We start from the raw sequence: 24068 nt of genomic DNA, 5'->3' as shown, positions 1-24068 counted from the left end.
GATAGAATAATAAAATCATTTCCCCAACTAAGACACGCGGTCATTTGATCTGTTATATATAAATGCACACAATCTCATATTCTAGTGCACAATGCACACTATCTACTCTTGGAATAGTTTGTGTGCATTTATATTGGTTCGCAGGTTCTCATAGGAGGAGTTCTCATTTTGTTAATAATAATAATAATAAAGAAGTAAATCTAAGTCACTTGATGTCTCTCTATCATTGAATTCCTATTCTTATTAGTATCTCTCTTAATTTTTTTATTTGATTTCTTTATAGCTTGTCTCTGCTTTGCACTTTTGTTGTTTGCTTAATTGTTCTTTACCTCATAATTAGTACTTAGTAGTATGTTTGAACTTTGAATTGCTATTTTGTTATATAATGTTTAGATTTTGAATATGGATTTTGTGATTATGTGAATATGTATTGTTTGGTAGTATGTTCGGAAAATTAGGAAATTTTGCATTTTGAGATCTTAAACCAAACTAAATACCGAACCGAACTCTAATGTTAAACAAAATGGTTTAAATTTTTTTAATAACTGAAAAGTCAAAATCGAAACTGAAAAAACCGAACTGAAGCCCGAAACGCCCACCCCTAGGCAATATAGTAGTGTGCTCACAATTTTGACTATATTCAACGGTGCATGCAATGTTGTGCATGAGTGGACACAATCACCCAGAGCACAACACAACACCCCATTCTGCTTTCATCTACTCTACATGTTTGTCTTGCTAAATTATTAAAGTACTAGACATTAACAAAACAATCAATTTTTCCTATATTTATAATAATAACAATAATTTATTATTTATACTAAAAAAACAATAATTTATTATTTAAATGAAAGGAGTTAATAAATAGAAGCTCCTATTTTGTTGTTGACCTACTTATTTTGACGGAAGTTTGTAAATTTGCTTGGATATATTTACCCCTTAATTGATATCATGGGGGATTCAGATTGCTGATTAGGGCCGCCTCATGAACTTTGGGTGTTGACTTTTAATCATAACCGTTGATCACTTATTTTCTATGACTACGATTTGTCCATAGTTTTTATGTGAGAGGGTGTTCTCATGGGAATGGAACTATATATGTATATATGTATATATGTGTGTGTGTGTATAAAATGTTATTTTAATTAATTAATTATTTATTAATTTATTTATATAAATTATTTTGTTTTCAATTCCTATTTACTACCAAAAAAAAGTTTTTTTTTAATACTTAAACCGAATATACATACAAAGTATTTGATTCCAATTACAATTTCAATTCCAACATTTGAACCAAATGCTACCTAAGAAATACTTTAAATATAAGGAAGGGAATGTAACATAACACTTGTGGAAATATATGCCATGCTTCTATGCGATTACTTTTTCCATCTAATGGCCTGGGTTCTCTATCGTCACTTCTACATCATGTTGTTGTTGATGCATATGTTTAGAAGCTATTCTTCAATAATGAAACCTCAAAGTTAAAGATCCAAAAATGCAATGAATTCAAAGTATTAATGCCAAAGCCAGATATGGAAAGGAGCAAAAAATAATAAAGATAGAAAATGATGAAAAGTCAAGTAATCAATTTTAGTGTCTAGCAAGCAATAATGTCATATTATTTGAGAAAATGGTTAAACATAAAAGGTTGTTGTCTTGTTGAGATGGCATGTGCTACATTAATCATATCTTTACCCATTACCATAGTATAAACCATTTTCATAAAAAAATGGTAAATGATAATGATGCATGATATGTGACTAATTGTTAAATATAAAAGAAAAAAAAAACAAAAAGAATGAAATGATACACTAAAAATAATAGAATTATTATTTGTTAGTATTAGAAATTTACTATACAAAAAATTTCAATTACTATTATTATTACTACTAGGATTTCCACCCGTGCGATGCACAGAATGGATTTGTTATAATAACTGTGTGAGCATAAGTATAATATAAACATAAATGTGCAGTCTAATTATCAGCTTAAGCTTTTAGTTGGATGGAGCACATAATTCAATTTGGTATCAGAACCATGCAAAAGGTCATGGGTTCGAAACTCTGCGCTAGCTGTAAAAAAAAAAGTCTATAGTCCACGTGTTGCTTTTTTTACTATTATTATAATGGCAGAGGAGTAGGACCTTCTCGACCGCAGTAACAAGAAGACGAAAACGTAGACGGAATCTCCTATGGGCGAAGCATCTCAGCCTCCGGACAACGCCATTCCGGTGCAAGCATCGGGAGCGCGGTCGTTCAAACAGGTACTTGCAAATGATACTGGTGCCAATACTGTGAACCAGAATGATCTCGACCTCATATCTGATGATGAGGACGAGGACCCAGATGAAGCGGCTGATGAGGGATGCCCAGTAATCCGCCTCACAAAGGAAGACGAGGACCGGATGAAGCGGCTGATGAGGGATGCCCAGTAATCCGCCTCACAAAGGAAGAGAAGTTTCGGCTCCGCAGCAAGTGGAAACAGACTCTTATTGTGAAGGTCTTGGGAAGAAACGTGGGCTATGCTTACCTCCTGAGAAGATTGACTGCTCTATGGCACCCAAGAGCAAAAATGGAATTAATAACCATTGAGGGTGGCTATTTTCTTGTTAAGTTTGCATCTCTGGAGGATTATGAGTTTGCAAAATATGGAGGCCCTTGGATGGTTATGGACCATTACCTTGTCATTAAGGAATAGGTGCCAAACTTTGACCCACTCACTGACAGAACGGAAACGGTGATTGTGTGGGTGCGTTTCCCATGTTTATCGGCAGAGTACTATGACCACAAGTTCCTTATGAGGGTTAGGGCGAAGATTGGTAGACCTATCAACATCGATACGGCTACAAGTCTGGTGTCACGGGCAATGTTCGCAAGGATTTGCGTAGAAGTTGACATAACTAAACCATTGTTGGCTAAATTCACATTACGGAGGAAGGTAAGGGGTATTACGTATGAGGGGTTGCATCTTATCTGCTTCAAGTGTGGTATGTATGGCCACAACGCAAAACAATGTCCGCAGAATCATGAGAATGTTGAAACCGAGGAGCAGTAGGGGAGTGACAATGGCGACGGCCGTTCTTCGGCGGCGACGGGCAACGAGACTAACGGGCAGAAAAACACGAAAGGAAAGACCAACATTAGCAAGGAAAGAGCGCATGTTAGGCCTGAGGTTACGGAGGATTATGGATCATGGATGATAGCGGATCGAAAAGGAAGAAGAATCGCGAAGAACCCGGAAAGGAATCAACCACATGGCAACAATTATGGTAAGAAAGAGGTGAGAAATGACGGGAAAGGAAAGGAGAAAGTTTGAGAGATATCAGGGTCTCGATTTGCTAACCTTATGGAAGGGAATTTGGGGGATGACTCAGTAGAGGAACACGAACAAGCAATAGAACTAAGCAACAAAGGTAAAGAGAAAGTGGCAGACCAAGGCCCAACAAATAAGAGCGCATCTAGAGGAAAGAGACCCACAACCCAAGTCTCTGAGAAACAAATTGAAGGCAACAATAAACATGGTAAACACAAGGAGCTGACCGAGGGTCCCAGTGCTACAGTGAACAATAGAACCAAACAAGCTAACCAGAGGAAAGCCAATCAGGCAGGGGCAACAAGCGAACACACACTGGTTCAAGGAAATAGCAGCGGCGCAAAAACGACTCAAGTGGTAGGAACGGACCCGGAGACAAATACTGGAGCAATGCATGAAATGGAAAAGGGCTTTATGGAGCATCATGGTGACCCCCCTGAACATGTTGATAATGACTCAGCTTCTCTAACGGAAGTAGAATTCTTCGAAGATAGCCTTGATGGTGTGGGAAACAATGCCATGGAGATGGAGCTCTGAGCTGTCCATCTCAAGGCGTCTGGTGTCGGGTTTGTTTTTTCTGCCTTTGTGCTGTTTTTTCGTTTTCTCATGTTGTGGTTTGTTGTTTTGTTTTTCGTTTTTCTTTGTTTTTGGTTTCCCATGAAGTTTGTAACATGGAATTGCTAAGGAGCAGCGTCCAAGAATTTTCTTAGAGCTGCTAAATGGATTATTAAAAGCCACATATCGGACTTTTTCTGCCTCTTGGAGACGAAAACGTCGGGTGTGAATGCTGACAGCGTTTGCAAGAAACTAGGATTTGTTAACTGCAGAGTGGAGGCTTTGGGTTTTAGTGGTGGGATTTGGGTCCTGTGGATGGATGGAAGTGATGTGGAGGTTCTTAAATCCAGCCCGTAATTTATCCACTTAAGGATAAAAGAACACGATGGCATGGTTTGGAACCTATCAGTTGTGTATGGGAGTCCGGTTTTACACCTTAGACGACGCCTCTAGAGCACTTTAACTCGCTCCAACATTAATATAAGTGGACCTTGGTTAGTTGCGGGGAATTTCAATGCGACTATCAGTACTGAGGAAGTCTCTAACCCGGAGAATCCGGGGGCACACCGTAATAGTGATTTTAAAGACTGGATTTTTGAAGAAGCTTTAGTGGATTTGGGTTTTTCGGGTCAGAAATTTACATGGAAAAGAGGTCAGGAAAGTGGAACCTTCAAAGGCGCCAGACTTGACAGAGCTCTTGGATCTATTGACTGGATTGATAGATTTAGCAATACAGAAGTAACACACTTGCCCATGGTTAACTCGGACCACTGTCCCATTTTGATCAAGACTGATGGTAGCACCCAGCTTAAGTCGAAGACCTTCAAATTCCAAGGAACCTGGACGCGACACCCAAAGTTCTTGGAGGCGGTAACAGAGTCTTGGAAAGAAAATGCTACGGTCTGGAGTAATCGGGAAAACGTTGCAAGAAAGCTGCAAGAGTGGAATAAAAACACTTTTGGTAATATTCATATGAAAAAGCGTCAGATTCTAAGGAGGCTGGGAGGTATTCAAAGATGTCTTGATAACAATCATCACTCGGGCATCATTAAGCTTGAAAGGAAGCTAAGAGCTGAACTCGATGAAATCCTACACCAGGAGGAGGTTCTTTGGTACCAACAAGCACGGGAAAACTGGATTGCTTCGGGTGATAGGAATACTAAGTTTTACCATGCTGCTACCAAGATAAAACAAGCAAAGAAAAGAGGATACAAACTCCTTGATGATAATACTTTGCAAGTGCTCAATGAAGAGAATACTGAGCAGAATATTCTTAATTTCTTCAAGGACATTTTCACAAAAGATTGCATTACTGTGAGTGATGATGTACCTAAAGGAAAATTCCCTCACCTCAGTGAGATTGAATGGAATAGTTTCAATGCCCAGTTCACAATTGAGGAAGTTAAAGCAGCTCTCTTCGACATGGACCCTCTTAAAGCCCCAGGTCTTGATGGTTTCCATGCTTGCTTTTATCAAAAAGCTTGGCAGGTTGTTGGCCAGTCTGTTTTTATGCAATTCCATGAGTTTATCGAGTCTGGGAAGTTTGAGGAAGGTATGAATGATACCCTAGTAGCTCTTATTCCAAAAGTCACTTGCCCTACGAGTGCCAGCCAATTCCGCCCAATTAGTCTGTGTAATGTTATTTACAAGATTATTACTAAGGCGCTTACCAATAGAATCAAGCCCATCCTTAGAAAGCTCATCGGCCCGGAGCAAAGCAGCTTCGTCCCTGGTCGCCAAATAACTGACAATATTCTGGTGTACCAAGAGGTTCTCCATTCAATGCGCACGAGAAACAATAGCACTGGGTATATGATCCTTAAGATTGATCTTGAAAAAACCTATGACAAGTTAGATTGGGACTTCATTAGGGACACTCTTATTGATATTGGATGAGTACGGACTGGATAAGAAATGTCATGTCTTGTGTGACATCTTCTAAACTAAAAATCCTTTGGAATGGGAAGCAACTAGACCAAATTATTCCCACCAGAGGCATAAGACAAGGGGACGCCATTTCTCCCTATATCTTTGTTTTGTGCATGGAGAGACTTAGTCACCTTATTAAGGAAGAAGTGCAAAGAGGCAAATGGAGAGGCATCAGAATAAGCAGGTATAGTCCTACCCTTACCCACCTATTTTTTGCTGATGATTTAGTTCTTTTTGCAGAAGCCTCCCAAGACCAAATTATGGTAATCAAGTAGTGCCTGGAAAAGTTTAGTAAAGCTTCGGGACAGAAAGTCAGCCTTAACAAATCCCAAATTTTCTTTTCCAAGAATGTTGGGAGTGATAAAGCCCGGGCCCTTACTGAACTTGCTGGGATTCCTCCCACCAATAACCTAGGCAAGTACTTGGGGGTCCCGTCTATCCATGGAAGAGTCACAAAGGAGTTGTTCAACCCCATACTCGACAGAATGGACGAAAGACTAGAAGGATGGAAAATGCGGTTCCTCTCAATCGCGGGAAGACAAGTCCTTGCTCAATCGGTACTACATTCTATCCCGTATTACACCATGCAAACAATGCTTATGCCTGCAGGTATTTGGGAGGAAATAGACAAAAGAGTTAGACGCTTCCTTTGGGGAGGCACACCCGAAAAGCGGAGATGTCATCTAGTCCGTTGGGACACAGTGACGAAGCCCAAAAACTCGGGAGGGCTTGGCATACGATCAACCAAAGAGGTCAACTTAGCGTTTATGACCAAGCTTGGATGGAAACTCCTTACTAATGAGGACTGCATGTGGGTTAAGATCCTAAAGGCTAAATATGCGCATGGCAGAGAGGGGATGAATATTTTCGAACCAAAAAGAATTAGTTCCAACGCATGGAGAGGAATTGTGTCAGCCTTGCCTACAATCCGAGAAGGCATCCGTTTCAATGTTGGAAATGGTAGGACCACTCGATTCTGGAGTGATGCCTGGGTACAAGAGAGACCTCTAAGCTGCTACCTCACTGGTGACGTACATGACATTATAAAAAACACAACGGTTCGAGATTATTGGCGAGAGACGGGAGGATGAGATTGGGATGAGTTGCCTAACCTCCCAGAATCTGTTAAGGAATGCATGGAGTTAATTTCCTTTGAGGGAGAAGAACACATGGACAAACCGACATGGCAGTGTGAAGCGTCTGGTATGTTTTCTATGAAATCTGCTTATAGTATTAATGCTGGCAATGAGACTAACTTGCAGGAACCCGTGTGGAGCAACTTATGGAGAATTAAGGTGCCCAATAAGATGAATTTTCTCGTGTGGACTGCCCTCCATGACAAAATAATGGGGAACGCAGAACGGAAAAGAAGAAAACTAACCATGAATGGCGAGTGCGGTACCTGTCACGGTAAAGAGGAATCCATGGCCCACATCCTACGCAACTGCAGCTATGCTGAGGAAGTTTGGACTGCGTTGGTTGGAAGAGATCGTTGGAGGAAGTGGAGCCAGACCAATCCCCGCCAATGGCTAGTTCAAAACATAACCGAAAGGGACCGGTCAACGACGCAGCACGAGTGGCCTAGGACTTTCGTGATTACAAGCTAGTGGATTTGGAGATGGCGCAACGATAGAGTCTTTAACGCAGACTCTATGGAAACTCACAGGAAGGTTGCTTGGAGAAGGAGATTAGCCGAGCATTTTCAGGAAAAGCAAGCATGCGATGCTCTCCTACTACAGAGAAACTCATCAAGGTGTGTTGGAAACCCTCCACCACTCACCGGCATACTTTGAATGTAGATGGCAGTGTCAAAGCTGCTATGAGGACAGCTAGCTTTGGAGGCATCCTAAAAAGCGCTGATGGAGTTTGGAAAGGTGGGTTTGCCGGGCGATCGGACGACGCTGAACCAATCATTACAAAGGTACGGGCTATTGTTAACGCCATGAAGTGGGTCTGGGAAAAAGGGATTAGAGACGTGGAGATTCAATCGGATGCAAGGGAGGCTGTCCGTTGGATTAAAGAGAGAGTTACACTTCGGGGTGTCGCAAGAGAACTCATACATGAGGCGATTCGCTGGTGTGCAAAGGATTAGAGTATATCCCTTCGAGCTATTTATCGAGAGCAGAATCGGAGTGCGGATGCGTTAGCCTTGCTTGGCCATTGTCAGATGGTGAGGTGGAAGGACTACTCTTCATGCCCATCGGAGTGTGAGGAGGTCTACAGTTATGACCTTGTGCGAGCCACGCAGTGTCGTAGAGTGAGGGAGACTTCCTAAATAGGTCTTGCCTCAGGGGTCCCCCCCTCCTTATCTGATCTAAAAAAAAACATAAATGTGCAGTCCAACTATCTTATAGAATGATTTGTACTTTAAATACACAACTATGAATGCATCTCCTATTTGTAATATTATTTGGTTTGCTAACCACTACAATATTTTTGAGAAATAATAAAATCAAATAAGTGCATAATAATTAACACATTAATTGGAGTAAATCAATAATTTAAAACAACAAATAAATCAAAATTTGTATATACTACCAGCCGCGGCAATTATTTATATCCGAGGAAGGAAAATTACAAATTGCATTTTATTTAAATAAAATAGTTAGGTACGCTATTGAGATAACAAATTTGCTTACAATTAAACTGAGATTAGTTGAATTAAATGTTAGTGCACCAATAGCTGGTTCTACCAACAGCTGAGCATTATCGAACGATCTATTTGATTGGAGCAACGGTTCTTGTGTATTATTCTGATTACACATGACTCGTTTTGTTAAAAAATAAAACGTCAAAGTTAAATCAATTGTCAAGGAATGACTCGTAATATAAATAAATAACGAAGAATTCATTCAGTAATAAACATTTCATTTTATATGTTAATTAGATATTTATTGCTTAATCATTTTTATTCTACAATTTTTAATTACATATTGTATTCAAAATGAACATAACCCAAGGCGCGCGCGCGCGCACACACACACACATGGATTTTTAAAAGAATTTCATTTGGTTCGCTGTTTCATTTGGTCATTTTGGTTGTACATTCTCCTACTCTTGGTGTCTCAATTTGAGAAACCCCTAATATTTTTGAACTTGTAATCTCTCACAGATAATTTAAGATCTTTGTTTCTCAATTTGAGAAACACTAGTCCGAATTTGGTCCAGTCTCCGGAACACGGATACATGTATACCCTATTAATTTCTTTGTCGTTTTCCACCAATTTGAGAACACATGCACGAGTTATCAGATAATTGAATCCATGTCTGTATTTCTCAATTTCAAAAACCCTAGTCTGGTTTCTCAAACTGAAAAATTCAAAACAGGATTTGATCACTAAAAAATTGAAAGCTCATAGTTAATTATTAGTTAGACAATAGTTAATTAAATAAGTAGTTCAAATTTGATTAAAGAATCCAAGAACGAATGTCATTGCCCAATTTATGTGGTTTGTGGCCTAAAGAAAAACATAGCATTTATACCAAAATCTTAATTTGTTCAATAACCACAGTACTAAAGTTTGGAATTTTGTTTATATTAATAGTACAGATTAAGAATTTTAATCTAGAATTGTATTACGAATAAGAGAGTAAAAAAGAATATATTTTAATAGGAATTCTATTACGACATTTTAATATACAATTGTAGTACGAATATGAATTTTATTACCATATTTTACAATATTAAGTAAACCTTAATAGTATATGAGTGTTCTTTTTTTTGCGGAAGTTAAAATTGAGGATTTTGTTTGTATTAATAATATATAATAGATATAGATTGCGTTGCAGGGAAATATATGTACTGTATTATTACGATTAGTAAATTTAATCTAGAATTGTATTACGAATAGGAGAGTAAAAAAATATACTTTATTATGAATTCTATTACCACATTTTAATTATCAATTGTAGTACGAATATGAATTGTATTACCATATTTTACAATATTACGTAAACCTTAATAATATAGAAGTGTTTTGTTTTGGAAGTTAAAATTGAGAATTTTAATTTGTTTTTATTAATAGTATAGATTGCGTTGCAATAAAGTATATGTACTTTATTATTACGATTAATCATTTTAATCTAGAATTGTATTGCAAATAGGAGAGTAAAATATAATATAGTTTAATAGGAATTCTATTACCACATTTTAATTTACAATTGTAGTACGAATAAGAATTGTATTACCATATTTTACAATATTACGTAAACCTTAATACTATAAGAGTGTTTTAGGCAGAAGTTAAAATAGAGGATTTTGTTTTTATTAATAGTATAGATTGGAAAATACTACTTGGATTTCCAAATTCTACTCCCTACTTTTACTCCCTCACAAAAAAGTTTGTTGTTGATACTTTACTTGGGACCCACAGGATGAAGATAACCTATCATATCTTGCCACGTCAGGGTGTAAGAGTGAAGGAATATAAAATGGGAGTGGATGTAGTAGAACTCGTATAAATTACATTGCATGGAAGTATTATTACGATTAGTAATTTTAATCTAGAATTGCATTACAAATAGGAAAGTAAAAAAGAATATATACATATTTTATTACAAATTCTATTACCACGTTTTAATTTACAATTGTAGTACGAATATGAATTGTATTAACATATTTTACAATATTACGTAAACCTTAATAGTATATGAGTGTTTTGCCCAGGAAGTTAAAATTGAGGATTTTATTTTTATTAATAGTTTAGATATAGATATAGATCGCGTTGTAGGGAAATATACATACTGTATTATTACGATTAGTCATTTTAATCTATAATTGCATTACAAATAGAAAAGTAAAAAAAAAACATTTTAATAGAAATTCTATTACCACATTTTAATTTACAACTGTAGTACGAGTAGGAATTGTATTATCATATTTTACAATATTACGTAAACCTTAATAGTATATGAGTGTTTTGGGCGATATGTTAAAATGAAGGATTTTATTTTTATTAATAGTGTAGAAGTATAGATTATTATTATTATTATTATTATTATTATTATTTCAAATTTCAATTATTTGTTTTTGCTTCAATTGTCAAATAAGATCTCTAACAATAATGAGTTGTGCAATTACCCTCTTAAACTTTAAAAATGCTCAATTAAAACCTTAGACTCACCAAAAAATAGATTTTTCAAGATAATTTGACGGGCTGACATAACTTCCACATATATTTTGTAAATAAAAAAAATAAAAAAACTTCTTCTAGATTTGATTGATCAATTGTTGCCTTGTCATCACCGCCGACTTTCTAGATCTAGAAATGGTCGTCACTGCATTCTTCCAAGTATGGAAGATGGCCGAAGCAACCTTCTTCCAAGTTTGGAAGAAAGCCGTAACGGCCTACATCTAAATCTAGAAGAAGGCAACAATAGCTAGCAAATAGGACGGTGACAACTGGTTGATAGTGGTGGTGGTTGGTTGACGGTGGCAAGAACGTAGTTAATATGGGGGCAATGGGGGCAGCTGCCCCCACTCCCCCCTCCCCACCCTTTATATATATGCATGTATATATGTATATCTATATATATATATATATATATATATATATATATACACATATACATATATAGCATTAAATGTTATATAAAATATATATTTATGCATAAATATAGAAGGTCAATGAACTCGGTTGCCCATGCTTTAGTTAAGGCTGTGAGCTCTTAATCTGGCCGTAGGACTTGGTTTAGTATTTGGTTTTCAAAATTTATGGGTTTAGTGAAATTGTATTAAATGTTTTAGTAATAATAAAAATAGAAAAATACAAATTAATCAAAATAAAATACTAATATAGAATTATAATGTACAATGCAGTAAATTTGCTTACTTTTTAATAATTACTTTAGTTATAATTGCATCTCTTATTTTGGAAGGATAAAATAATTGTATCTCTTATTTAAATACTAATCTTTTTTATGCGCGATGCGTAAGAATCGGTGCTCAATATTAATACTAAATGTTAAAATCTTAGTTATATTGAAATATTTTTCTAAATAATTATATATAAATTCTTTTAAAAATTCATAGTTGTAGAATCCATATTACATTAAAAGTATAGTTGGTAATTTGGGTAATAATTATAATATGATTAATAATTGTTAAAGTAAGAATTTTAGATATGGCAAATGATTAAATATAATTGTGATAACATTTAATATATACTACTAAAAAAGTTTAACCGTGTAAGATAATTTTGTCCGATAAAATAATAGTACAATATTTGTAGCGCAATGTACAACTCAATAAACTTAAAAATATAGGCATAAATTATGAGTAATAACATGGTTCACTCTTATATGTTTTTTTTTTATTTAAATTTTATATATTTATATTATCGTATAATAATGATAATATAAAATATTTTATAAATTTGATATTTATATTTTAGAAAATAACTAAGTAATTCTTAATAGTTAAATTTAAATTTATTTATTGTAGTACTCAAATATATATTGTCTACATATATTATTATTATTATTATTGAAGAATATAAGAAAATATATGGTGGATGCATATGTATATAAATAATAATGACAAAAGATAACGAAAGTTATAACAATGTATTTTTGTCAAAAAAATTATATAGTACAACTCTTATATCATAATTTATGAAAAATAAAGTAACATAAAAAGTGACATAAATAAAGGGTACCAACATTAATTCACTTTTATTAATTTTTACTAGTTTTTCACGCTCGTTGCGCAAATAAGATAATGCTCAATATTTATTTTTTAAATAAGTACTTCAAAGTATACCAATACAAGACTACATAGGAGATATTTATACATATGCAATTGAATGTTGAATTTGTTTATTTAAATCGGTAATTCAAAGTATATGAATGCAAGATAATATATGAGAAGTTGATTATAATTGTCACTAAAATAAATGTTTGCAATTTTGTAAAAACGCTAGTCTAAATATTTAGTCTAAAAATGATAGTATAAATAAATACTACTTTTGGTAATAAAAATTTATACGTTTTAAATCATATTAATAAAGAAATACGATTTACCTTTAAAGTGAAGAACTGTGATGTAGTCCAAAAAATATTACGGGGTAGTTTCCCGCTTTAATTTTGAGTTATTTGAATGTTTTCTTTGTCAACAAATTCTCTCCAAGTAGTTAATATGATTGGTTTCCAAATATTTAAATTTTTTTTCTATGTTATTAATAGAATACTTGGTAAATAAATATATTACATTATTTTGTATTATAATTAACTTTGATACATAGTATTTAAATACAACATAGTGTAAAAAGAAGATAATGAATAATGCAGTGAATATAATTAATTAATAAATTTGAAGGTAAAGAATCTTTGCATTGTAGAAAATAAAGACAATATAACTAATGAAATTATATATCTTTTTTAATTTTTTGAAAATTAATTTTTATTATAGAAAATAGAGACAATATAACTAATGAAATTATATCTCTTTTTAAATTTTTTGATAATTAATTTTTAAATGCATATGTATTATTTTTATTTTTGTTGTAGCTACTAATTTATTTAATATAATTTAATAAGAGTAATAGAGTTGAGTACTTACTTTTTAATAATATATTCTAACATATTTATAGTATATATTTAACAATTATATCAACTCTGATTATGATGAGGTTCGAACCTAAGACCTTCTTATAGAAATTAATGGGTAAGTTAAAAGTTAATGGAATATTCCGTTACAAAAGTTTATACTATCGGAATTTGAGGTTATTTAAGGGAAGAAAATAATATAATAGAGGGTAAATAAGGAAAATCATAAAAATTATTAAAATCAAAATAATATAAATCATTCGTTTAAGTAAAAATTACCGCCAACATTTTTGTTTCCTTCCTGATAAAATCCTAACTTGTATATGTAGATATTATATATTTGGAATAAGGTTCAAATTAACAATTGAACGTAAACTCAAAGTGCAATTAGGTCACTGAACAAAAAACAAGTACAATTAGGTCACTCAACACTCCAAATGCATGCAATTTTACCTGATAGTAGGTTACCTTCCATTTTATCAGGCTGCCTGCTTACATGGATGGTAAGTTGGCATTTTAAAATATTTTTTAATACTAAACTTTAAAAACAAACAAACAAACAAGCAGGCATTTTATTTTTAATTTTTTAAATTAATTTTTTTTTTAAAAGAAACAAGGAAGCAGATATTTAATTTTTTATTTTTTATTTTTAATGTTATTATTATTAAAAAATTATTTTAAAATGCCAATTCACCATCCACATAAGCAGGCAACTTGATGAAATGAACCGGTGAAATTACATGTATTTGGAGTGTTAAATGGCCTAACTGCACTTTTTTTTTTTTTTCGTTCAGTGACCTAATTTCACTCTCAGGTTACGTTCAGTGGCCAATTTAAACCTTATTCCTATATATTTATAGTAACATTAGTGCGATATACTCTTTTCTTTTTTCATTTTTATACTAATAATTTGGTATATTAAAGTATTTATCAAAATAGAATTATATTGACCATCGGACATAAATAGATTATCTCATTACTTTTACTGATAAAAAAAAATTATAAAAAAATAAAGAAAAGAAAAATAGAATATTTATATATGAACTGTATTGTAAATTTCATGCCAGAAGTAAATAAATAAGCAGTAAACATCTAGATGGAGTTCTCTTTTAGCTATGGCAGTGGCGAGTTTCAAAGCCAAGTGAGTCAACTCGCAATTTCGAACCATCTTACTCCGTTTCCGCAGCATCCTGAAAGATTCGAGCGGCTCAAACTCCGGTGGTCGGAACATTTCTACGGTGACCGGAGGAGAGAGCCGTTGGTTGTCTGTGCTTGATGTTTCTGTAGAGAAACGGATTCGGAGGAGTGGTATTGAATAGAGAGAGAGTAGCAACGATGAACGCGAACGGATACAGCAGTGTTGAAAGAGAGTACATAAGGAAACATCATAGGCAAGAGCCGGCGGGGAATCAATGCAGTTCGTTTCTGATCAAGCACATTAGAGCGCCTGTTCATCTCGTTCGTTTTCTTATCTCTGTGATATTTTTATATGCGTCAATATATGTGCTTAGTATTTTCCCTTATGCGTTTTTGATTTTGTAATAGATCGATTTATTGATAAGGAATGTCGTTGATATTGATACTTAAGGTCGGATCGTTCTTGAATCATTTCGTTTTTATTGAAATTTAGGGAAGATTTCATTTTATTCCTTTGAGATTGTGATTCCAGACCTTTGATTTGTTCCTATCTTTCAATATGATTGATTGCTTTTTTGTGGAATGAGATATTACAAACTTCAGAGTTATTGGCAAGATATTTTTGATTGATTTCCTCAAGATTGCCAAATTTGTGATTAGCTGGGAAGGAAAAGAGAGCAAATTAATGAACTGAAACCTGAAGTTTTCTCCATTTGACCTTTTGCTCAATAGATGATTTCTATTAATTGAGTTCATCCCAGAGTTGATTGTCAGGAGTGTTTAGATTGGTAGCTTATAATAAATTGAATGCACGTGATGCAAGTATATTATAATTCGAAATAGCATGATTAAATGCTTGAGATTATATTGATTTCAAGACTAGAACTTATTCCATCATGGTTCCTGTCTCAGATTTCAAAAATTGTTATGTTCTTTTTAACAGGTTTGGTCATTGGTTCGGAGGTTTGATCAACCACAGAAGTACAAGCCCTTTGTCAGCCGGTGCATAGCACAGGGAAACCTTGAGATTGGTAGTCTTAGAGAAGTTGATGTCAAATCAGGCCTTCCTGCCACAACAAGCACGGAAAGGTTAGAACTTCTGGATGATGATGAACATATCCTCAGCGTGAAGATTGTTGGGGGAGATCACAGACTTAGGGTATGCGACCAACTTATTCCTCTTTACTATCTCTTCTCCTCACATGAATAGTTTCTATTGGAAAAGGTTTTTAGCACAATTTTTGGATTTTTGACTCTAAGATTATATAGGACACATGGTGATTCCATTTGAGTTACTTGTGGTATATTTGAGTATGGAAGTAATGTTTTATCTGTTTTTGGGTGACTAGGGAAACCCGCAGCCACTACTCGAGGGTGTAACCAAGAAGGCTGAGATTCAAACTCGTGACCTTGGGGTTACAAGTTTGTATCCTTAGTCATCTTGGCTGGGGTTACCCCCAATGTTTTATCTGTTGTTTCTATGGAGTAATGTCTTATCATCAAATATCTACTGAAATTCGAAACATGTAAGAGTTATTGATTAGAAATGTGGCTTCATATTATACTTAGAGAATGAATCAACTTCATAGTCTGAAATTTTAAGTAGAGGTTGGACTTTGGACATCAATGGCATTCCCAAACTGCATTTGCTGAGCTTGAGTACACTCTCCCTTCCTGTTTAATTCACTAGCAAGTATTGTGGATCAGGATGTGGAGGTTGGGCCAACGTCTGAATTACCATGTGCCAAATGTATCTTCCCCACTTAGTTATTTCAATCCTTTATATTGGATGGATGATTGTGTGCATTAAAGTAGCGAAACCCAGATCAATATAAATATTACCTCGAGGAATTAGTGGGTAAATCTTAGTGGTATCCCAACTAAATTGTTATTTTAGCTATTTGTCCTTGGTATGTCTATCTGCAGTTTATTTATATCTTCTTTTTTTTTTTTTTTTTTTTTCAGAACTACTCCTCTGTCATATCTGTCCATCCAGAAGTAATTGATGGACGACCCGGAACTCTGGTTATTGAATCATTTGTGGTAGATGTGCCTGACGGAAACACTAAAGATGAGACCTGCTACTTTGTTGAAGCATTGATCAAGTGCAATCTGAAATCTCTAGCCGATGTTTCCGAGAGGCTTGCTTTGCAGGGCAGGACAGAGCCCATTGATCAGGTGTAGAAGTCGAGATGGACGTGGTTGAGACCATATTCTCCTACGATGAGGCCGATCTTGGGGCTTTTGAATATACGCGCTTCGGAGGCAGACTGGTTATAGCTGCTCTTCCATATTCCAGATGCATTCAACACTTCTTTCATTTGTTATGTTGCTTAGATTTAAAGGTCACACGGCACTGTCTGTTGTTGTTTGAAGACCACAGGATTTGTAATGGTTTTATAGACCATCCAAGTGAATGAGAGAAGTAGAAATGTATCGATTTCCACCTTTTTTTCAAGAATTCTGAAATTAATATTTGTCAAGTTTACAGTTGTTGTACATGCTATTTGTAGTAGTAGTGGTGTGCATGGAAACAGGTGATAAAAAGAATGAAGAAGATTAAAAAAAAATGACAGAACAATCAAGAACACGAACAACCCAACTTAAAAATTAAGATCAAGGGGGCGATTAATGGACAATGGTGATAATGGTAATGGATTTGAGTAGAAGTCTATTTTTTATGAATTGAAATAAAAATAATTAATTATAAAAATAAAAATAAATAAACAATTACAAATAAATAATGCGTAATATACATGTATTTTTGTGCGTAATGCACATATATTTCTAAAACCCTAATACATACATGGTAGCTTCTTTATGCCAACATTAGAAAGGAAAAAAGTACACATGGAAATAAGGAAATATATAGAAATTATGCCAGACAAGGTTGTTGTAAAATATAGTAGCAACGTCTTCGGGAGAACCCGGGTTGGATTCCCACAAGTGGCGATTCCCCCTGCGCCAGCTCCCATGCCTCCGGAGCGAATGCGGGTGGACTCGAACTGTAAGACGGACCGAGAAAGACTCGGTGGACCAAAAAAAAAAATAGTAGCAACGTCAACGAAGGTTGTCACTCTTTAAAAAGGAGAGCAAAAACAACTGGGAAACGAAGTCTGTTTCGTGTTATAATAACACTGCCTTAAAAGCGTTATTTGCCCGGTGACGGTACATTGCAAGATTTCCAGTACGCTTTCGACAGGTAACACAGAATAAACCACGCTGAGCCTGCACCAGCTTAGACGTAGGCGAACCCCACTATTGCTCAGACTTTAGAGGCAGACGAGAGAGGAAGAAAGGAATATGAAAATGTATTTCTTGTGTTTAGACAACATTGATTTGCTTCTTTATATAGTGCAAGAAAGGGATGTCACCTCTCACCTCAGCCACAAACCAACTAAACTCAAGGGGAGTGGACTTTGAATAAAAGCATGCAACCACACATTTTACACAAATGTCGGACAGCATGGATTGAAAATCCTAAAAAGTTGCTGACTCTTTTGAATGGATTTCCAACAATTCCCCTCACGTTCAAAATGAAGTCTAGAAAGGACAATGCTTGAGCAATACAAACGAGCTGACCTTAACATGCACCCCGGGAGGTAGGTGCATGTCTTGAGGGTGGGGTCCCAGTTTTGGTTAAGTGCTAACATTGCTTAGGGTGCTTGCGTTTGTACGTAGCTACCTTAATTGGATAACACTGCAAAGATCTGTACCGGGTATGCTAGCAGGTGCCCGAAGGGTGTGTTCCATTGCTTAGATTGTGAGTTGGGTGGCTTGCCCCAGTGGAATGCAGAAATCTGTACGGGTTGAGTTTGACTTGCAGTTTAAGGGTGGGAGCATGGAATGTTTGATTGGGTTTGATACTGATTGAGTTAAAGGATATTATTCCACTGCTTGTATGGGGCGATGTTCTCTTGTAGTGCTTGGATTGTTGCATGTGATTGACTATATGGGGGAGAGGGAACCAAGTAATGAGTTTGAATAGATAATTGGTCTAGTGGTAACTTTCTTTTAACTCTTTAAATATGATGAGTTCGGTATTAGCTAGTTTTTGAACTTAGTTACCCAGCTTGGGGCTTTGTTAGTAAGCTAGAAGTTGCTCATGTATGTAGGCATTATGCCCATTTCAAATGGTCACTTTGGGGCCTATGTATGACATTTCATTTCACAAAGTAATAAAGACATAGTTTTTTTTTTTTTTTAAACACACAATTGTGTGGCCTTGGTCTCTAGAATAATGATTCAAGGAGACTCCAAATAGACTTCAAACATTTTAATATTATCTCAATATTTCTAATATAATATTTGAGTTAGTATAAATAGTAATTATATATGTGGTTATAGTTGATGGCAAGTCTAGTTAAGTTGATCGGAAAAATTAGTTTGATAATTAATTTTTCGAGTTTGATTCCTCATGGGAATCGCTATTGTTTATTAAACTTCTTGACTTTACCCAAGACGTATTTTCAGGTAATGCCTACAAATTAAAGTTCCCTCTAAATCAAAGATATAAAATCACACCCATATATATATATATATATATATATATATATATATATATATATATATATATAGGGTAGAGTTCAGGTGTGGCCGTGTGGCCTATTTTCAACCATTAGATCATATCAACTCATCAAATCAACGCGCAATATATATATGTTACAGAACACACCATTCTACGTACTAAAACGCACCAGAGGACAGATAAAAGACACCATTCCACACAATATACCAAATGCGTCTATTCACTTAAAATTCATCAATATACTTAATAAAACACATCATTCTACGTATTAAAATGTACCACAACGTGCCTAATGTCAGATTATAAGCATACACTATTTACACATATTAATTTACATATATTAGAAAACATGTGCTAAAATATGCACCATTATACACATTAAAATGCACCACACTTATTAGAAACACATGTGTTAAAATACACACCATTCAATGTATTAAAATGCACCAGACGACGTATTAAAACACACCATTCCACAACACAGTTACACATCATTCTACGTATGAAAATGCACCAACGGATAGATTAAAACACACAATTCTACAACACAGTTAATGCACTAACATACGTAATAAAACACACCACAGCATGTATTCAAACGTACCACACTATGTACTAAAATGCACCATTCCAATTCATGTAATATAAATACTAAAATTACCATAATAACCCCACTTAAACATACGCGAATTTCAGTAAGATTAATGAAATTGGACGGTGCTGATTAGGCCGCATGACCGCACCGGAGCTCGCCGCTGCATTTGAACCAAAACGGCAAAACATCATTTCCTTTTCTTTTCAATTATTTGATTCCTTTTCTTTTCAATTATTTGATTGTATATATTGGAAAAATACTTCATGTACTCCCAAAAGCATACTCCCACTTGTGTTCACATTTGGTTGGAGGAAAAAAAGAAAGAATGGATAAACATCTTTGTCCCTCCTGTGAGCATAAATATAATATAAACATAAATATGCAGTTCAACTATGAGCTTAGGCTTTTAGTTGGATAGAGCACATGATTCAATTTGGTATCATAGCCGTAAAAAAAAAGTCAATCGGCGGCCTGCACACACCCCAGCATAAATATAATATAAAAGCTTAGGCTTTTAGTTGGAGCACATGATTCAATTCCTCCTATTAAATTTAAGGCATGTCATGTCATAGGGGTAGAAAATGAGAGTTAGAATTTGTAGTACTTGTAGAGTTACTCTATATATTGCCAAGAAAAAAATTGTTTAACAATCGGACGGGTCGTCGCATACTCGCATCTAACTACCAATTATTTGAACATGTTAAAAAAAAAAACAATAAATTCATCCCACTTCAAGACGATTATTTGGCTTAGTTCCAGTTCCCTGTTCCAGTAGTTGAATAGGTCAGCAGTCTGACTTATATATTGTATCCTTCTTCTACCACAATTACGTCGACCACAGACCGGTCCAATTAACTTCGACAAATATGACCAAGACTTGTCAAACTTTAATATAATTTCTTCCTTTTTCCCTCTCCTAAGTCCTACCTTGGCCCTACCTACGTACCTCGAATCTTGGATACCTTATATATAGCATCGTATATGTTTTCCCCGTTCAAGGAACAACCTTAATTAGCTTAACGTTGTATCCAACACCAGCCTCAGATCAGCTCGATCAGTCCCCATTTTTTGCTGTGTCTTGTCTTCATAGACAAACAAACCAAATATTCTTTATTGATAATTTTGATGGAAAACGAATTTGGTGTGGATGGCGATGAGTTTAATCTGAATGAGCTGATAAGCGAGTTATTACAGGGAAGAGACGCTGCTAACCGCCTCCAGATGTGCCTGAATAATGCACCATTATTGCCGTCATCGTCGTCGTCTTCCCAAGATTGGATCTGTGAAGTTCTGGCAAATAAAGTCCAGGCTTCGTTGGATAATGCGCTTTGCATGTTAAACCATGCGGGACGAAATGAATCTTCTGATAGCGACCGTGAAGTTAGAGACGCTACTTCTGGCAGAAGGAGGTACTATATATGTACTACTACTTTTATTAGTTTAAACAGTGGTTTTCCTTTCTTAAAGTGGAAATCTTAAATTTAAACTACTGCAGAAAAGCCGCGGTTTGGACAGACCAAGTTCAAGTCAGTCCTGGTGAAGGCCTTGAAGAAGCCCATGACGATGGCTATAATTGGAGAAAGTACGGCCAGAAAAAAATTCTCGGAGCCCAATTTCCCAAGTACGTGCAATATTAACTAGTCCCCGTTTTTCTTTTAATTTTTGGAGGGACTAGGAAAATCTGCATTCATTATTGGCACGGGTACCGTAAATTCATCTTTTGATTCTAGTTGGTAAATGAACACAAAGAAATAAACAAGTCTAGAATGTTCATAGTTGAGATTCAGACTCGTGATTTTGTGACTACAAGTTTGTATCTTTAACTAACTTGGGTAGGGTTATTCCGATTTTTCCTTTAATTTTTGGAGTAAAGTGGGAAACCCACAGTCATTACCCCAGGGTGAGCATTGGGTAAATCACGCATTGTATTACTCCATCCAGTTTTTCTTTTAATTTGTGATGCCTGTCACATGCCCTTATTTGAATTAATTATTCTTGAATTCATTCGTCGTGCAGAGGCTATTACAGATGCAGTCATCTTCATTCCCAAAAATGTTTAGCCAAAAAGGAAATCCAGAAATCGGACGAAGACCCCACCGTTTTTAACGTCCGTTATCGAGGAACTCATACTTGTAACAACAACCCAAGTCCTCGACCACTTGACAATGAAGAACCCCCCGCCCCCAGCACGCTACAGATTCAGCAGGAGCAAAATCTTTTGAATTTACAAAGGAATCTCAAAATCAAAACTGACAATATAGAGCCCAGTAGCCATAGCCATGGCAACCCATTTCCTTCTTCTCATGATTTTGCAGCTTCAACCTCAGGGGTCATTAAGGTTGGTGAGATCCACTGCGGTTTCCCGCAGCCGCTAACAAACAGTTTCGTAGCAAATGTTTCGCCTTCTTTCGTGTCACCCGCCACGTCTGGATCGAGCTGTTTTACAGTGTCACCTACTACACCCCACGTGGAAAACCTTGGAGGCGGAGGGGGACAATTTGTGCCGACCACGACCACCTCGGACCTTCAAATGATAATGGAGATTCCTACGTCAACGTCAGGAACAAATACCCCAATTGTCGGCATGGGATTCCCGTTCGATGCTACAATGGCTTTTGACTTCAATTTCACTTTCGATAATAATAATGATAATGATCCTGCGGGATTCTTTGACTAGGATTCCCTTCAACCCACCACAGGCCATCCTATCCGATCCTTGGCGCCAAAAAGTGCATCCCAGAGGATATAAACGCTAGCTTGGGAGCATTCTAGTATATGCATGGCTGGTCAAGAAAATTTTGGCATTATATTAATTAAGATTCCCTTATCTGAGTTTTGGTTGGTTAGCTTGAGATCGAATTTCAATTCCTAGGTCTCTTTCACATTGGATTTTTGTCGTACGTGTTTCTTTTTCTTTTTTGTATTTTATTTTCTAGTGCTGTTGTATTAGTTTGTCTATCAAATTGTGATAATAAATTACTGCCGTTCATCAATGATGAGTATAATATATACGTATAAAATAATAAATATGCAATCTTACTATTAATTTAATGTTCTAATTGATGCAAGATAGAATTAACCACAGTGGGTTATATAAAATTCTATGATATGGGGTGTTTGGTAGATAGCGCAGCTATCAGCGGTTAGATGATTTTGTTGGTGAGTTTGATTAGTTGATAGCATTAGCTGAGTGTAAAAAGATATTTGATAAATTAACTGTTAGCTTATAGTTGATTACACGCAAATAAGCTGTTACAAATTAAAAAGCTAATTAATCAAACACTTAAACTAAGTCAAACATCTAATAGTGATCAAATAATTCAAAATTGTCTGATAAGCTAACTATATTACCAAATAAATAATATTGTGATGCAAATTACCAAACTTTTTTTTATGAGATAAAATACAAATCATTACTTTTTTCAAAAAGACACTACTGATGAATTGGTTTTCATCTTGTATTTTTCTTTACCTGGATTTCGGTGACACTTTTTCCAAACACTTTTCGATGATCAGAAAATTGAAGATTTATAGCCGTGTTCGTCCGTTTCCAGACGCCAACTCTTACGTACTGCGTCATCATGAAAAGGAGTTCCCATGCATGCATACTGCAGTGCAGTGTGCAGGCTATGCAGACCGGGCCAGCTTTGAAAAAAGTCGTCGTCGTGGTGGTTTGCAAACTGCAAATACTAAAGCGTGTTTTCTTCCGATCCGCTGCCCTTGATGACCTTAAGATCATCCTCACTGTTGTCTCCGGCGCGCTTTCATCTCATTCATGCATGGACACCTAGCTTCCTGGAACCAAGGACGAATTTAACACGCAACTCAATTTTTCTTTTGAGTTTTGACTTTTGGGTTAGAAGATGACGTGGTCTCCCACTTATATTAATGACTACTAATTCGATAGATATTTTTTAAATGAAAACTTAGGATCCTTTACTTCATTTCTGTTTTTTTCATTTTTCTATTTCTCAAGTTTTCCTTCTCCATCTCTACAGTTTTTCATTTCTCCATTCCTCCAAATTTTTATTTCTCTAATTTTCTGATTTTATTATTAAATACAATCATCCTATATAACACTTGTACATTTCTACAACAAAATAATAATAATAATAACAACAACAACAATAGTAATAATAATAATAACAATAACAACAACAACAACAACAATAATAATAACAACAAAAATAATAATAGTAATAATACTAATAAGAAATTAATAATAATAGTAAAATTTCAAAAGCTCTTAAGCTCAAGTAAACTTGAACATAATTTTGTTTTGAGTACGCTGTGGAAAATATATTTTACCTTTTTTTTTTAATTTTTGTTACACATATTTGTTCTTTTCAAATTTAAGTTTGGTTGTTTAAGTACTGGAGTGAAAGTGCAGTAATAAAAGATAGAGAGTTTTTTCTTTTATGTGATTTGGCCAAAACCTATCATATTCACTCTTCTCCTTAATAC

At 35.2% G+C, this 24068-nt stretch overlaps 2 protein-coding genes across 2 annotated transcripts; both read left to right on the top strand.

The window, feature by feature from the left end:
* Positions 1–14447: 14447 nt before the first annotated feature.
* LOC116012019 (abscisic acid receptor PYL8-like) lies at positions 14448–16980 on the top strand. The gene is made up of 3 exons (XM_031251481.1): positions 14448–14802; positions 15425–15640; positions 16447–16980. The coding sequence occupies exons 1-3, from the start codon at positions 14680–14682 to the stop codon at positions 16663–16665; spliced, it is 558 nt and encodes a 185-aa protein (XP_031107341.1). The 5' UTR covers positions 14448–14679; the 3' UTR covers positions 16666–16980.
* A 3634-nt stretch (positions 16981–20614) lies between these two features.
* Positions 20615–22597, top strand: LOC116014310 (probable WRKY transcription factor 41). The gene is made up of 3 exons (XM_031254337.1): positions 20615–21013; positions 21100–21225; positions 21621–22597. Exons 1-3 carry the CDS (start codon positions 20730–20732, stop codon positions 22279–22281), a joined length of 1071 nt encoding a protein of 356 aa, XP_031110197.1. The 5' UTR covers positions 20615–20729; the 3' UTR covers positions 22282–22597.
* The last annotated feature ends 1471 nt before the right edge of the window (positions 22598–24068 follow it).

This window comes from Ipomoea triloba, chromosome 3 (assembly GCF_003576645.1).
Source record: "Ipomoea triloba cultivar NCNSP0323 chromosome 3, ASM357664v1".
In the NCBI taxonomy this organism is placed as follows: Eukaryota; Viridiplantae; Streptophyta; class Magnoliopsida; order Solanales; family Convolvulaceae; genus Ipomoea; species Ipomoea triloba.
Note: the sequence above shows the minus strand (reverse complement) of the source record. Positions and strands in the feature narration are given on the sequence as shown.